The sequence below is a fragment of the Crassostrea angulata genome, chromosome 9 (genome assembly GCF_025612915.1).
Source record: "Crassostrea angulata isolate pt1a10 chromosome 9, ASM2561291v2, whole genome shotgun sequence".
Taxonomy (NCBI): domain Eukaryota; kingdom Metazoa; phylum Mollusca; class Bivalvia; order Ostreida; family Ostreidae; genus Magallana; species Magallana angulata.
Genome location: NC_069119.1, coordinates 34,820,011 through 34,836,972, shown reverse-complemented (window position 1 = coordinate 34,836,972; position 16,962 = coordinate 34,820,011). Strand labels below are relative to the sequence as shown.

The window sequence follows — 16,962 nt, the reverse complement described above, 5'->3', positions numbered from 1 at the left end:
CGTGGTGACAAAACATGTTATTTTTAAAAAGGAGTAACAAAAATACCGTTTCATCAAATGGACTAAAACTTCGCATATCAATGACATAAGTGTTGATGCACAGATTAATCTGTTTAAGTATGACTATCATGAAAAAAATATGATACACAGCCACATTGTCTTCATATTTTTTGATTGACCCTCGTATTCCTATGTAAAAGCAGTTAAGTTTTCTTTAAAATTAAGACATTCAGTATAACAAAATAAATAGTGCCTGTTTGGGAGGATAACAGTTGAAATTGACACCCCGAGAAAACCATTGTCAACCGACGCTTCGCGTCGGTTGACAATGGTTTTCTCGGGGTGTCAATTTCAACTGTTACCCTCCCAAACAGGCACTATTTATATAATAAAGCATATTCTACGATATTGTGAAAGCCTGTATATTTATTGAGGGAAGGGGAGGGAGGGAGAGAGAAAGAGAGAGAAAAAGAGAAATTAATGTAATTTGATCCCCAACCAAAAGTCCCAGGTAGGCCCGGCCTTTAAATATTGGCAAGATCTGATTACCATTTTTTATCTGTGGACCCAGGGTGAGAATAGACTGACAAAATTTAAGCAGATGGTCAGTGGCCTGGAAGTACTTGACCTTGGGTGTCCATGACCTTATCTTTCGATAAACTGATCTTTCTTTTGTCAGAATGACTTGTCTGTGGTGCTGTACAATTGATGGACAAAGGGGGACCAGCGGATTTAAAAGTAACCCAGGAGATCAATATTGACTTAATGGATAAACAGACTGATAGCAAAACAAACTGTTGTTGGATAATTTGACAGCATTATCAATGATCGACTCCTCTGTATATAGCTTCTTACAAGTTCAGTGTTATCTGGTCAGAATGGTAAATTGATTAATATATTTTCTAAATTTATATAATTATAATAGTTAATTGAAATTGAAATGAAAGTTGAAATTTTTTTTTAGTTTATTGTTTTGTGTTTATTTTAATTAAATTTTGAAAAGCCCCCCCCCCCTCCCCTTTTCAAAATTAAAATAAAATAAACCCAAAACAATAAACTAAATAAAAATTTCAACTTCTTTCATATCAATTTGCATGATTTGCATGGAGCCGATAAAATAAGCCTGCAGGAGTTAGTGCGCTTTGTTTACGACGTACAGTCATGCTGTGTGTGCATGAAGACAGCGCGATTCCATAGCAAAGACTTCTTAATAATGGTGCTGTGACATTCGCTGAAGACTGTAAAATAACAAAGTAACGTGTACATGAATGCAAGTTTAAATTCACACCAAGATCTGGTGAAGATGCTGTTCAAAGGAGTAACATGATCGCGTCACTTACATAGTTTTGCAGGCTTATCTTGCATCTTGATCATAAAGTTTTTTAAGACACTTTGGCATTTCCTAGACCTGGTTAGATGTACTAAATCATGTTACCAGCGGCATGTGGGTTTTGGGTCTTCAGGGTATACCCCTTGCTTTTCTGAATCCCGTGCAGCATGCTGCATCTAAACCGGAAGTTATAACTCTTGACCCAGAATAAAATTAGCATTTTTAATATGATGCATTGAGGTCCACGTAGGGATATTGCCCCTTTTTTAATTTACTAGTAAGGGCCTGCACTGGCGTCGGAAGCAAATTGAAAGTGGGGGGGGGGGGGGGCTAGACTAATCCTCAGAAATATTGAGGAAAAATATATTTCCCAAAATCATGAAACTCCCAATCCGGAGGGGGGGGGGGGGGTAAACCTTTACTTTCCATACCCAAAATTTTCCCCCCAAACATTAAATTCCTAATCCGTGGGGGGGGGGGGGGGGGGGCTAGTATGCCTATTTCTCCAACTTCTCAATCTTTCAATTCAAGGTGAATTTAGGAACAATTACATTACCGGCTAGAAAAAGTGGGGGGGGGGGGGGGGCTAAACCCCCTATGATGCTATATGCCTAATGGTTAAGTCTAACTTTGCAAAAAAGGTGGGGTGGGGGGGGGGGCTAAGCCCCCCTTAGCCGCCCCCCCCCCCCCGGTTCCGACGCCTATGGCCTGGAGAAAAAAACTTCAAAATATAACAATTTTGGTCATCTGTAAAAGTTATGTTGAGATTAAGTTAAAGAGGCATTGTCACGATTTTGGTCAAAAGTTATTTTTCCGATTTTAAAGTTTATAATACTTCTGTAAGGCATCTTTAATAGGCAACTGAAATGTAAGTGTCCTTCGTTGAGTTATAAGCGAATTACAGATCCTACAATTCTTTGCTATGAAATAAGCCAATTTAATGTTGGTACATGTAGAACTGAAGTACAAACAGCTTCTTTTTCAGTGGTACAGTTTTTTGTGTGCACAGATACTGCATTTTTGCGCTTCATGTTATGTTTTTTCCAAAATAATCTCATTAATTTTATGATTCACATTTGATGTACTAGTATATGAAAGTGAATAAAATACATCTTACTATGTAGTTGTATCTTTTTTACTAGACTCTGTGCAGTTTACAAAAGAACAAGAAAACAATAATGGATCAAAATATTTTTCAGAGCATTGTGAAATCTTCCTCAATATGATGACTCATCATCTATAAAAAGCAGAATATGTATTTTATAAACAAAATGTTTTGATTTTAAAAGGGGCATAACTCCTCCAAAATCTGTCATCTCTAATTTTCCTGCAAGCATGCACGTTTATACTTATTAACAACAATAAAAAATAGAATTATTGAAATGTGCAAGAACTCGCAAAAAATTATGGAATTAGTAATAACTGGTATTATGCACATTTACACGTTATGTCAAACCTACAAGGCTTTATTTAATTCCGTTTAGAGGTTTGCGAGGAGTTGCGCTTAGAAACTGTTCATTACTATATTAAATTAGTGAAGTCGAATGTTTGTGGTAATGTGAAAGATCGAAAAAAAATTGAAAAAAGGAATTGGTTTTTAATGTGAATATTTTTTTCACGTAATTAGAAGTTTATAATTGAATCAAAATAGGAACAAGTGATATTGCAGATAACTTAAATCAATAAGCATTCTGAGAGTAGAACCTTTGTTCACTTTTTTGAACGCTGAATTGAAAATTCCAATTTTAGACCTAAAATTAACGTGCACGTGTTTAACGTTAGAAACTGTTTCTGTATGGTCTAATATGAATAAGAAGATAGACAAATCAGCTTGAAAATGGTTGTTTAGTAGTATATCAAACATATCTAAACAAATACAGGGCACGAGACTTGTTTACGCACCAAAACTTTTGAGCCCTTTATCGTGCTTATAACTTTACGACCGACTCTCAAATTTCATTTGATCAATAGAAATGCAATCTTAAGGAAGGAGTCTTCTCATTATCAAACATACTTCTTATAATAAGAAATTCATGAAATTTTGACACAGTCAAACAGATCATATTACCAAATGATTCAATCAGTTTAATTAAATTTGACCTTTATATTTTCGCATAAAGGTCAGGTCAAGGTCACTACCTTTTTCCTCAACTTAAAGGATGATAAAAAATAAGTGTAGCTCTTTGTAGTTCTGTAGACATTTGTTTAAGATTTGAAGATTTTATTCTTCATTGAAATCATGATAGAATATCAGAATGTCTATCAGCTTATACTACTAAATTGGAATAAATAATTATACTAAAATTGATACTGGTTAGCCCGCATTTCCTCTAATTTTCTTAAATTTTGAAGAAATTTTGATTATTTTTTTATGCTTCCTATAATAAAATATTTCTGTTTTTTCTGTATAATGAAGACATTATATAAAGATATAAAATGACAGGAAAGCTAATATATTGACCATTTAATAAGAGAGAAAAACTGATTTTAGTGATTTTTTCACAAAAATCAATATATGGAGTGGGAGCTACAAAAAGCCTATAAAAATGTAATTTGATAGGCAAATCATATTTTAAAAATATATTCTGAAACCCAAGTATCATATCATTAGTTCACATTAGTGAAAAAATCCAACATTAATGTTATTGTTTTTAAAATGCTAAAACAGACTCATCAATTTGCAGCAATTCTGAATTGCGAAACGTGATATTTTCCTACGCCAATATTACGCAAAAAATATAGTCCTTGTTAGATTCTTAACATTGATTACTTTTTCTATGCCAAGTTGTATGATAATAAAAAAGAAAGAAAAATATACTATTTTAATTTCCTTTCATCTTGATTTAATGCACAATTAATCATATTTACGTTTAACAAGTCGAAAACCAGAAAATACTCCTTATTAAAGCATTGTAACTGATAAAATCAGAAAAATAGTATTTTACCAAAATCGTGACCATGCCATTTTAAGTTTGATTAATTCGATAAAATATATGCGACAAAATTTAAGTGCCCCATCATAAAAAATCTGTTTATAGCGGTGTTATAGTTTGTCATCCTCTTTTGTCTTAATCTATCTTTTCTTCAAAATGTCCCTATCAAAATGATAAGAAAAAAGATAATTGTACTGGGACACGATACATGTAATCCAAATAAAATCATAGGATGGGGGTGTATTTACATGAACCTATATAAAATGTAAGAATAGCTAATAACATTATCCATATTCTACACACGTTTCGTAATATTCTACACAAGTATGCATGCCTGTGCATAGGACAAAATTATACGAATATAAAATAAACCAGAAATTACCATATACATGTAATTGTTTCAAAATGAGACAGGAATTTACTTTCTGTAGTACGTATACATTTTATGTATGAATTGAAATAAAGTTGATTCAGATTTATGTATACTCAGGAGTTCTTACTCATTAATGTAAAACAGAGAGAGAGAGAGAGAGAGAGAGAGAGAGAGAGAGAGAGAGAGAGAGAGAGAGAGTCGAAAAAATGTTTTTAAAAAAATGAAATATATAAGTTCAGGTGTTCGTCAATGCTTACATAAAACGTTATAATTTTTGCCGCCCATGTCAATAAAAACAAAACAAAAACCAACACAATAGTTTTCTTCACTTTACTATGATTTTTTATCCTTAACAAATTCTGCATCAATACTGGCGTCATACTCCAAGCCATGGTCTCCCTTAGAGTCATATACATAAATGTGAGGAAGGTCACGCACAGAATCACGGTCGTTATAAAAATAGCACCAACACTCGGAGCGGGTGTTCGGTTGGTGTTCTTTGGATTTCGGCGCGCTCGACTGGGAATCTGGATCGCTACACTGTGCATCTTTTGAGTTTGTGTACTCCGCCAATATCACGGTGCGTGTGTACATTTCAGGGTGATCTTCAAAGTAATCCAGGAACTTCATTTTCTCATCATCCACGTCATAGATTTCACCCTTTACATGCTAAAAAGGGAAAGTTTTAAAACTAGATATTCCCGCTAATCAATTAAGCTAAAACCAATGGAAACAGAAATTAAGATATTGTATATCTATTTGTAGCTCGCGTGTGTTTGCATCAAAATTGACATCATTCTACTTTAAAGGCAAATTAATAAAATTCAGGGTTTTGTATTAATACGCTCAGAATACTAGTACTCAGCAATTATAATTAGAGGGAAAACTATGTACAATGACGCATTTCTTACCCATCCAGTTCCTGGCTCGTGTAAGAGACAAGGCATATTCCAGGATCTCTCAATCACCAGCGGGTACTTCTCAACGGTCTGTCCGACACCGACGAATAAAGTGGTGCCTGTACCAGGATCCATCAAACGGAAGTGATTTGGCTGACCATTTTTCAATGTTCCGTAAACAAATATTCTGTTCATCAAGGTGGGTTTCTCAGGACTTAAAATTATGTATAAAAAAAAAAGAAAAAAAAAGCTTTTAAGATTTTTATTTCAGACGTTTCTTGCAAAAATAAGCTTCCATAACAAAACACTTAAGTTAGGTCACTATATGGAAATCATATATATTTAAAACGCAAACCATAAAACAATACGTTCGTATATCGTATACACTAAATGTCATAAAGGGGAAACTATGTATAAAAATCAGTTTTGAAAATAAAATGATTAAATTTTTCAGGACAGATTACATGTAGTTACATACCTGTACCACATAGCTAATGATATAATATATATATGCCACTGGGTCAGTTAGACAGATACAGTTTTATAAGTAAAATATGCGTGTCTAATGATAATTAGATAATTGTTAATAACTATCATATCAGAATCTAGGGAAGAATAGTTTTATGAATTTACTCAATAAACGTTCATATAAAATCAATCGATATTCATACCTTATGACTGATATCGCCCCCAATCCTCTGGCTTAGTACGGCGAAGTGTGTGTGCCAAAACAACGAATTATATACTTAGTACTTCACAGTCATTAGTACCTTGGTACATGTTTGTACACACTTACCTTGAATTTAATTCAGCTTTCTGTTAAAGTAGTGGATTCGGCAGAGGTAAAAATTAGATAAAGGTATCGCAACTCTCTTCAAACGATATCATGACACAAAAAAACCCCGTGGTATTTGACTTTTTTGATAGAAATTCCGTAAATTCATTTACACAAAATGTTCCATTTTCAGTATCTAATCAAAGTACTGAAGTACTGACGGGAGTTGATTTTATCGATTATCATATATTTTAAAATCAACTTATCTTGCGTGGCAATTAGTTTCTAGTCTGTATTTAAATTACGCACTTTTTTATAATATGAATTTTAATTAGACTTTTCAGACAAGAATTTAGAGAAACCCCATATGAATCATGTTGTGTAATATTCAAAGATTTTGAAGATTTCAAACTTTGTATTAGTAATCGAAACAATTCTAAAAATTGTATGGATCCAAGCACTATTGATATTGAACTCCAGTCTGGTTCAACCAGACGCTCGGCTGTCTCCGTTAAACTCCGACAAGCAAGAGAGCCTCTCTGTTTGTCGGAGATTTACGGAGACAGCCGAGCGTCTGGTTGAACGAGACTGTTTTAAACTCTGGCGCAGGAATACACGAGACTACATAAATATCTAAATTGTTCGTATTATATAACATCTTACTATTTTCAAAGTGTTTATAGATAAGTTTCCTTGAAAAAAAAATGCTTCAGCAAAAATTACGTCGAATTTTTCTATTATATTAAAGAACTAAGACATGTCAGCGGTGATGATTTGTGCTTAGGTCCAAACACTGTTTCACTTTCGGTTTGCCAGAGTGACTGCATAGGAGAGTTGATTAAAATCAACTCCCAAAAATTAACGGAAAATGGGGGGGGGGGGGGGTAGTGGTCCTGTCCTCAAGCACCTGTACAAACATCATGAATAAGTTTGAGTTAAGCTATAAACACACGGTCCGTTACATCACTGAATAGGTTTGTGTAGAGCTATAAACACACGGTCCGTTACATCACTGAATAAGTTTGTGTAGAGCTATAAACAAACGGTCCGTTACATCACTGAATAAGTTTGTGTAGAGCTATAAACACACGGTCCGTTACATCACTGAATAGGTTTGTGTAGAGTTATAAACACACGGTCCGTTACATCATAGAATAAGTTTGTGTAGAGCTATAAACACACGGTCCATTACATCACTGAATAAGTTTGTGTAGAGCTATAAACACACGGTCCGTTACATCACTGAATAAGTATGCGTAGAGCTATAAACACACGGTCCGTTACATCACTGAATAAGTTTGTGTAGAGCTATAAACACACGGTCCGTAACATCACTGAATAGGTTTGTGTAGAGCTATAAACATATGGTCCGTTACATCACTGAATAAGTATGCGTAGAGCTATAAACACACGGTCCGTTACATCACTGAATAAGTTTGTGTAGAGCTATAAACACACGGTCCGTTACATCACTGAATAAGTTTGTGTAGAGCTATAAACACACGGTCCGTTACATCACTTAATACGATGCCGCTATATGTCTCTTTATGAATATTTTGTCTGATTCCACTATAAACTGTGTTAGATACTTAAAATGGAAAACCATGGCCAGGTATCCACAATGTTTGTATTTAATAGCATTCCTAATATCTAATAGTGAAAAAAAATATAAATATAAACACGAAGTATTATTAATCAATTTTTTATTTATTATTATTTCATTTGTATCTGCTTTCCATATTACATTTAATTCTACATACAGCAACAGACAGCCATGTTTGGATGATCACAAAGTGTGAAATAAACAGGAGTCAGTATTACAGTCCATGCGAATTATACACAGGACATTTTCAGCTGCAGATGTTGAACAAAGTGACAAACAACATGTGTGGTTTTGAGAGCAGACTAGATTTGTACACAAACACTTACAACCTGTCAATATCGAAGCTATCTCCATTCTACAGCTGGTATTCATCAGGACATGGTCTGTGTTCATCTACAACAAGGCATTAATTAGCTGTTCATTAATAGCGTACAGTATATGCAAGACAGAACTACATCTACAAATAAATTTAAACTACTCACATTGACACATGCTTGAATAGTTATCTAAGTGATTAAATCAATTCAATCTCTATACTTGTAACACGACAAATTACAAAGACCTGTGTCACTATAAATATATATGCTTAATTAATATCAATGACATGTATTTTAATTAACTAAATACATTGGCATGTGACTGTACCTCCAATTAATGAAAAAGTGCACTTTAATTTTATTTATTTTAGATAAACAATTAATTCAAATGACTGGTAGATACAGCTAACCCTGTAACAATGAGCTCTTCATATTGATAAACAACCACACAGATAAACAAGTCTTACATGTATCTTATTGATTGATAATTAACATGGACTCTGTGTCTTAGTTATCTATATCTAATTAATGTGAATGATAATGACTCAGACATACCTGTCAGAGTGTCCTGTCTGGTGATATACCTGTAGACACACACCTTGTTGTTGTCACTTGATCCGACCCAGAGACGGTGAGTGTTGACATCATAACTCAGGCTCCGTGGTTCACCCATCTCTTGTGATTTTGTCAGTAGATGTGACAGGAACTGACCGTCCTTATCTAACATCTGTACTGTGTTGGTTTTCCAATCACACACCAGGATGTGTGACAGCGCGTCAGTACAGATTCCACGTGGCCATAGTCCTGATCCTGATGGATGTCCTGTGTAGGAGAAACGACGTCTTCCTCCTCGCTCTGTCACCACAACAGCACCGTACGAGTCAGACACCACGACATCTCCATTGTTGTTCTCTGATATATACATGTAGATAGGTTCTCTATACAGTCCCCGTCCTGTGTTGTCGTGCTGTATGGTTTGTGTGAGTTGTCCGCTCTGGTTGTTCCTGGTTACCTTGCCTGTTACTGTCTGTCTATGTATATAACAAATCCCGTCCAGTAGATCCCAAGTGGAAGGGGACCAGTACACACACTGTGGTTCCCAAGTTACCTTGCCTTTTTTTGCATTTTTATAACACATCCCGATCAGTAGATCCCCAGTGGACGGGGACCAGTACACACACTGTGGTCTCCATGTGAAGTCTGTTGTCTCTATATATGTGGTGGTTGTTTTCATATCCTTTGACAGTTAGTTGATGTTGTAATTCCTATCTATATGAATCAGTTCACTCTCACTGTTCATTGTGTGTGGTCCACAACATAAATCACTCCATAAATCCTCTACACGATGTAGAGGAACACCTGTTGTGTCTGTCAAGATGAGATTGTCCCAATCACTGACCCAGACCCGGTCTGATGTCACACAGGAAATGTGATAACAACGATTAATACCTGTCACTGTGAGAGATAGAAGTAACTTGGGAGGAGAGATCAGTTTCAGCAGACACTGGTTTCCTTGCTGTGGTTTTTCTGTCCCTGGGGTTGGAATTCCACTCAGTGACTCCATCACACTACTTTGATCTACAAACATCAAACAGAGTTTTAATTATGTATTGTTACAAGGAGTAGATTAAGTTAATCAAATACTCTGATTAAAGTAATTATCAAACTTGTTTAAATACTTTAAATGAATTTCTCTGGTATATTTTAATTTCATAACCATGATAATGTTTGCATCTTCTTATCTAAATAAGTTTGAGTAACTGTAATAAACTACATATGGTAACATGTACATACAGGCAATATTGAATAACAATTACACGGATATGTAACTAAAGTATGAATTACAACCACAATGAAATAGATATAAATTGAATTCACAATTTAATATGACTTCTGTGATATAACAAAAATAATTAAGGTATACTTAGATTTCATTGAAACCTGTATGATACCTAACACATATATACTACATCAATGAAAATGACTCAGACTCACCTGTCAGATCGTCCTGTCTAGTGATATACCTGTAGACACATACCTTGTTTTTGTACAGTGATCCGACCCAGAGACGGTGAGTGTTGACATCATAACTCAGGCCCCATGATTCACCCATCTCTTGTGATTTTTTCAGTAGATGGGACAGGAAATGACCGTCCTGATCCAACATCTGTACTGTGTTGGTTGTACCATCACACACCAGGATGTGTGACAGCGCGTCAGTACAGATTCCACGTGGCCATAGTCCTAATCCTGGTGGATGTCCTGTGTAGGAGAAACGATGTCTTCCTCCACGCTCTGTCACCTCTACAGCTCTATAGTCAGACACCACGACATCCCCATTGTTGTTCTCTGTTATATGGTTAGGTTTACTATACAGTTCCCGTCCTGTGTTGTCGTGTTGTATGGTTTGTGTGAGTTGTCCACTCTGGTTGTACCTGGTTACCTTGTCTGTTACTGTCCGTGTATGTATATAACACATCCCGACCAGTAGATCCCAAGTGGACGGGGACCAGTACACACACTGTGGTTCCCATGTAGAGTCTGTTGTCACTATAAATGTGGTGGTTGTTTTCATATCCTTTGACAGTTTGTTGATGTTATAATCCTCATCTATATAAATCAGTTCACTCTCACTGTTCACTATGTGTGATCCTTTACAATCACTACATGAATGCTCCACACGATGTAGAGTGACACCTGTTGTGTCTGTCAAGATAAGATTGTTTTCATCATCACTGACCCAGACCCGGTCTGATGTCACACAGGAAATGTGTGAACAACAACCAACACCTGTCACTGTGAGAGATTGATGGAACTCAGCACCAGACGTCAGTTTCAGCAGACACTGGTTTCCTACGCGTCGGTTTCCTCTCTCTGTGATTTGGATTGCACTCAGTGATTCCATCACATCCTCCTTGTTGAGTGACTCAGTCATGGAGAGCTGGCTGGTGTGGAGTGTAGGATGTATCTGGGGGAGGGCTGTCTTTATGGAGGAGAGGAATTGTAGCGGTCTGATTACTCTCCTCTGTTCATATATGTATATATATCTCTGTAGGCTGACAATATGTATGATCATTTCTTTCTTCTGTTTTAAACATCTGTGTTTGAAATTAAAGTCACAGAACACATTACACATGAAATCAGTTTGTATATAGTCAATGAGATCCTTCAGTGTCTGGACCTTTGTTAACATCTCTGAGTGATAGAGGGAGAATTCTGTGTGACAGGTTTTGAAATCAGTTTTGATTCGTGGCAGGAGAACAGGTCTGTAAAAGAGAGCCTCACTTCTGATGGTGTGAATGGTTCCTCTGTGTTTTTGTCGCTTTGTTTTATAGGCTGTTCTAACATCTGTCTTCTGGTGTTTTTTATGTTTTTAGCAGTAATTACAGGCAGGAACATGACAAGCTTCACAGTACTGTGTATAAACATGGCTAGGATGTCTCACACATATCTCTTGTGATTGGATGTATTTGATTTTATCACGGTGTGACACAACATAATGGCCTATTGTTTGGAGATCTTTTACATGGTTCTCTTTACACTGGGGACACAGATCACATGGACATGATACACAATAGTACTCTGTGTCCCCCGGACACTTAGAACACTGATGTACTTTACATGGAGTGCTTGCTGTTACCATTGTGTGGAGGGACTAGGTCTCAATTTCACAACCTGTTTAATAAAAAAAAATAGTGTTATAAATGAAGTCAACCATTTTTTCCATATATCAATATCAAATTTTATTAGGAATGTTTTCATTTAAAATATGTTTCTTTAATGTTATAATATATCATTCCTACAAAGATAATAATGATTCATATAAATAGTGATTCATCAATATACCTGTTACAGAAACATTCAACTTGTTAAAGAAATGGCCCAAAATATGACTCACTTAGACATTCTGTTAAACATGCACTCTTGCTTTTCTTTCTCTGTTTTAATCTAATGATCTCATTAGAATATTTTTCTGCTCATTCTCTAACTCTCTCCTTCTTCTGTGACTGTTTGTACTTAATATTTACTCCATCTCTCTCTGAACAACAGCACATATCTAAAAAAAGAGTAAAGGGTTACCGTTAGCAGAGAAAGTCTGAGAGAGAGAGAGAGAGAGAGAGAGAGCATGCATGCTAGCTGAGAACTAATAGGAGAAGGAGTGAAAGACTGTTGAACATGTACTCTCTCTCTCTCTCTCTCTCTGAGACTTTCTATGCTATACATATACTATTCCTTTTCTCTCTTTCTTCTAAAAATGTATTCTCTCTCTCTCTCTCTCTCTCTCTCTCTCTCTCTCTCTGAGACAAACATACATGTCTACTTGTATTTTTATTTCTCTCTGATATTTTTCTGCCAATCTCCAGACTTTCTCTGCTCAACAAGAGAGAGAGAGATAGAGAGAGAGAGAGAGAGAGAAGACAGAAACAGAGAGAGAGAAAAGGCATACATGTTGAACTGAAAAATTATGGAAGAGGGAATGAGATACATTCTCTGTGAAACAAGCGTCTTTCTCTCTCACACATATCTTTTCACTCTCTAACATTTAATCTCTTTCTCAGACCTATACTCCTGTTGTCTCTCTTTATTTCTTTCTCAGTATAATAATTTCCTCTGCTACATGTCACCCTATCCCTCTTTTTGACCCTCTGATATACATGCACATGTACCCTTACTCTTTCATTCCTTTTCTCCCTCTATCTATATTTCCCATTTCCTTTGCTTAACAAGAATTTGTTCTTTCTGAATTTTCACTCATGCTTTCATTGCAAAACTTGATCTCTCTCTCTCTCTCTCTCTCTCTCTCTCTCTCTCTCTAACATTCTCTGTTACACATGTAGTCTCTTATTTAATCTCTATCTTTCTCTCATTCTCCAGAACATTTTCCAGACAAGTATTCTTCCTCTCTCTTTCCTCTCTCTCTCCCTCTCTCTCTCTCTCTCTCTCTCTCTCTCTGCTTAACATCTGCCCTTGTCTCTCTTTTTTTTGAATCTCTCTCTCCCTCTCTCTGTATATCTCTGACTTTTCCTGCTTAGCTTGAACTCATGCTTTCTCATTCCTTCTTTCAGTCTCTATCCCAGAAGCATTGTCTCTGTAAGTACTCAAAGTAGCCCCCCACCCCACCTAAAATAACTACCTGGCTATTATTGCATTTCAAACACAATCTAGCTATAAGCTAGACCCTCAGTCCCCCTTTTACTTTTTTTATTTCTTACTTCTACTTCCATTTTTTGAGACAACACTGTTATCCCTCTTTCTCAAAATTTCTTTGCTTTTCATACATGCTTGCTTTCTCTGAGAGAGAGAGAGAGAGAGAGAGAGAGAGAGAGAGAGAGAGACAGAGAGAGAGACAGACAGAAAGAGAGTGTTTCATTGCTAAACTTAATCTCTCTCTTGTTCTCTCTTCCTCTTTCTCTGATTTTCTCTGTTTAACATGTAATCTTGTTTCTCTCTTTATTTCTTTATCTATCTCCTTCTCACTCTCTAGAACACTTTCAGACAAGTGTTTTTTCTCTCTCCTCTCCCACTCTCTCTGACAACATATATCATTGTCTTTTTTTTCTTTCATTCTCTCTCTCTCTGTATACCTCTCAGATCGTTTTTGCTTAGCTTGTTTCTTATTCCTTCTTTCATTCTATACCCCTTTCTCCAAGTTTCAGAGAAACACAAATGGGAAAAAAGGGATTAAGAAACTTCTCTGATAAACTTGTACCCACTTTCTTTCTATGATACCGTGTTTTTCTTATCACTCATTCTCAATGACTTTCTCTGATAAACATATACTGGTTCTACTGGCTGAGGATTTGACTGTGGCCTACGACTGGCTTTCCCCCTTACCCGGGCTGAGTATTTGACTGTGGCCTACGAATGGTTTTCCCTATTACCCTTGCTGAGTATTTGAATGTGGCCTATGACCGGCTTTTCCTCTTACCCTAGCCGAGTATTTGACTGTGGCCTATGACTGGTTTTCCCTATTACCCTGGCTGATTATTTGACTGTGGCCTACAACTTGCATTCCCCCTTACCCTGGCTGAGTATTTGACTGTGGCTGTGACTGGTTTTCCCTCTTTCCCTTGCTAAGTATTTGACTGTGGCCTATGACTGGATTTCCTCCTTACCCTGGCTGAGTATTTGACTGTGGCCTATGACTGGCTTTCCCCCTTACCCTGGCTGAGCATTTGACTGTGGTCTATGACTTGCTTTCCCCCTTACCCTGTCTGAGTATTTGACTGTGGCCTATGAATGGCTTTCCCCCTTACCCTGGCTAAGTATTTGACTGTGGCCTATGACTGACTTTCCCCTTTACCCTGGCTGAGTATTTGACTGTGGCCTATGACTGGTTTTCCCTATTACACTGGCTGAGTATTTGACTGTGGTCTATGACTTGCTTTCCCCCTTACCCTGTCTGAGTATTTGACTGTGGCCTACGGCTGGCTTTCCCCCTTACCCGGGCTGAGTATTTGACTGTGGCCTACGAATGGTTTTCCCTATCACCCTTGCTGAGTATTTGACTGTGGCCTACGACTTGCTTTCCCCCTTACCCTGTCTTAGTATTTGAATGTGGCCTATGACCGGCTTTTCCTCTTACCCTGGCCGAGTATTTGACTGTGGCCTATGACTGGCTTTCCCCCTTACCCTGGCTGAGTATTTGACTGTGGCCTATGACTGGCTTTCCCTATTACCCTGGCTGAGTATTTAATTGTGGCCTACGACTTGCATTCTCCCTTACCCTGGCTGAGTATTTGACTGCGGCTGTGACTGGTTTTCCCTCTTTCCCTTGCTAAGTTTTGACTGTGGATTATGACTGGCTTTCCCCTTACCCTGGCTGAGCATTTGACTGTGGCCTATGACTGGCTTTCCCCCTTACCCTGGCTGAGTATTTGACTGTGGTCTATGACTTGCTTTCCCCCTTACCCTGTCTGAATATTTGAATGTGGCCTATGACCGGCTTTTCCTCTTACCCTGGCCGAGTATTTGACTGTGGCCTATGACTGGCTTTCCCCCTTACCCTGGCTGAGTATTTGACTGTGGCGTATGACTGGTTTTCCCTATTACCCTGGCTGAGTATTTGATTGTGGCCTACGACTTGCATTCCCCCTTACCCTGGCTGAGTATTTGACTGTGGCTGTGACTGGTTTTCCCTCTTTCCCTTGCTAAGTTTTGACTGTGGATTATGACTGGCTTTCCCCCTTACCCTGGCTGAGTATTTGACTGTGACCTATGACTGGCTTTCCCCCTTACCCTGGCTGAGTATTTGACTGTGGCCTATGACTTGCTTTCCCCCTTACCCTGTCTGAGTATTTGACTGTGGCCTATGACTGGCTTTCCCCCTTACCCTGGCTAAGTATTTGACTGTGGCCTATGACTGGCTTTCCCCCGTACCCTGGCTGAGTATTTGACTGTGGCCTATGACTGGTTTTCCCTATTACCCTGTCTGAGTATTTGACTGTGGTCTATGACTGGCTTCCCCCCTTATCCTGTCTGAGTATTTGACTGTGGCCTATGACTGGCTTTCCCCCTTACCCTGGCTGAGTATTTGACTGTGGTCTATGACTTGCTTTCCCCCTTACCCTGTCTGAGTATTTGACTGTGGCCTATGACTGGCTTTCCCCCTTACCCTGGCTAAGTATTTGACTGTGGCCTATGACTGGCTTTCCCTATTACCCTGGCTGAGTATTTGACTGTGGCCTATGACTGGTTTTCCCTATTACCCTGGCTGAGTATTTGACTGTGGTCTATGACTGGCTTCCCCCTTTATCCTGTCTGAGTATTTGACTGTGGCCTATGACTGGCTTTCCCCCTTACCTTGGCTGAGTATTCGACTGTGGCCTATGACTGGCTTTCCCCCTTACCCTGTTTGAGTATTTGACTGTGGTCTATGACTTGCTTTCCCCTTTACCCTGTCTGATTATTTGACTGTGGCCTATGACTTGCTTTCCCCCTTACCCTGGCTAAGTATTTGACTGTGGCCTATGACTGGCTTTCCCCCTTACCCTGTCTGAGTATTTGACTGTGGCCTATGACTGGCTTTCCCCTTACCCTGGCTGGGGATTTGAAGTTGGTCTATGACTTGCTTTCCCCCTTACCCTGTCTGAGTATTTGACTGTGGCCTATGACTGGCTTTCCCCCTTATCCTGTCTGAGTATTTGACTGTGGCCTATGACTGGCTTTCCCCCTTACCCTGTCTGAGTATTTGACTGTGGCCTATGACTGGCTTTCCCCCTTACCCTGGTTGAGTATTTGACTGTGGCCTACGACTTGCTTTCCCCCTTACCCTGGCTGAGTATTTGACTGTGGTCTATGACTGGTTTTTCCTCTTTCCCTGGCTAAGTATTTGACTGTGGCCTATGACTGGCTTTCCCCCTTACCCTGGCTGAGTATTTGACTGTGGCCTATGACTGGTTTTCCCTATTACCCTGGCTGAGTATTTGACTGTGGTCTATGACTTGCTTTCCTCCTTACCCTGTCTGAGTATTTGACTGTGGCCTATGACTGGCTTTCCCCCTTATCCTGTCTGAGTATTTGACTGTGGCCTATGACTGGCTTTCCCCCTTACCCTGTCTGAGTATTTGACTGTGGCCTATGACTGGCTTTCCCCCGTACCCTGGCTGAGTATTTGACTGTGGCCTATGACTGGTTTTCCCTATTACCCTGTCTGAGTATTTGACTGTGGTCTATGACTGGCTTCCCCCCTTATCCTGTCTGAGTATTTGACTGTGGCCTATGACTGGCTT

General features: G+C 38.2%; 2 protein-coding genes and 1 pseudogene across 3 annotated transcripts in view; all 3 read right to left on the bottom strand.

The window, feature by feature from the left end:
* The window catches only part of LOC128163538 (ras-associated and pleckstrin homology domains-containing protein 1-like), a 188,930-nt gene that overhangs the window by 76,140 nt on the left and 95,828 nt on the right, over window positions 1-16,962 (bottom strand). The window contains exon 1 of one of the 2 annotated variants that reach the window (XM_052827163.1): window positions 1,341-1,463. The exons of the other annotated variant lie outside the window; for it this stretch is intronic. The gene's annotated coding sequence lies outside the window, so the exon portion shown is untranslated. Of the gene's footprint in view, window positions 1-1,340; window positions 1,464-16,962 lie in introns of those variants that run through there. 2 annotated transcript variants of the gene reach the window in all.
* Window positions 4,970-6,249, bottom strand: LOC128163542 (gamma-glutamylaminecyclotransferase-like). Its single transcript, XM_052827172.1, has 3 exons — window positions 6,207-6,249; window positions 5,548-5,749; window positions 4,970-5,305 (listed from the first exon to the last, which is right to left on the bottom strand). The coding sequence occupies exons 2-3, from the start codon at window positions 5,728-5,730 to the stop codon at window positions 4,970-4,972; spliced, it is 519 nt and encodes a 172-aa protein (XP_052683132.1). The 5' UTR covers window positions 5,731-5,749; window positions 6,207-6,249.
* Window positions 7,697-16,962, bottom strand: part of LOC128163540 (uncharacterized) — a 40,842-nt pseudogene continuing 31,576 nt past the window's right edge.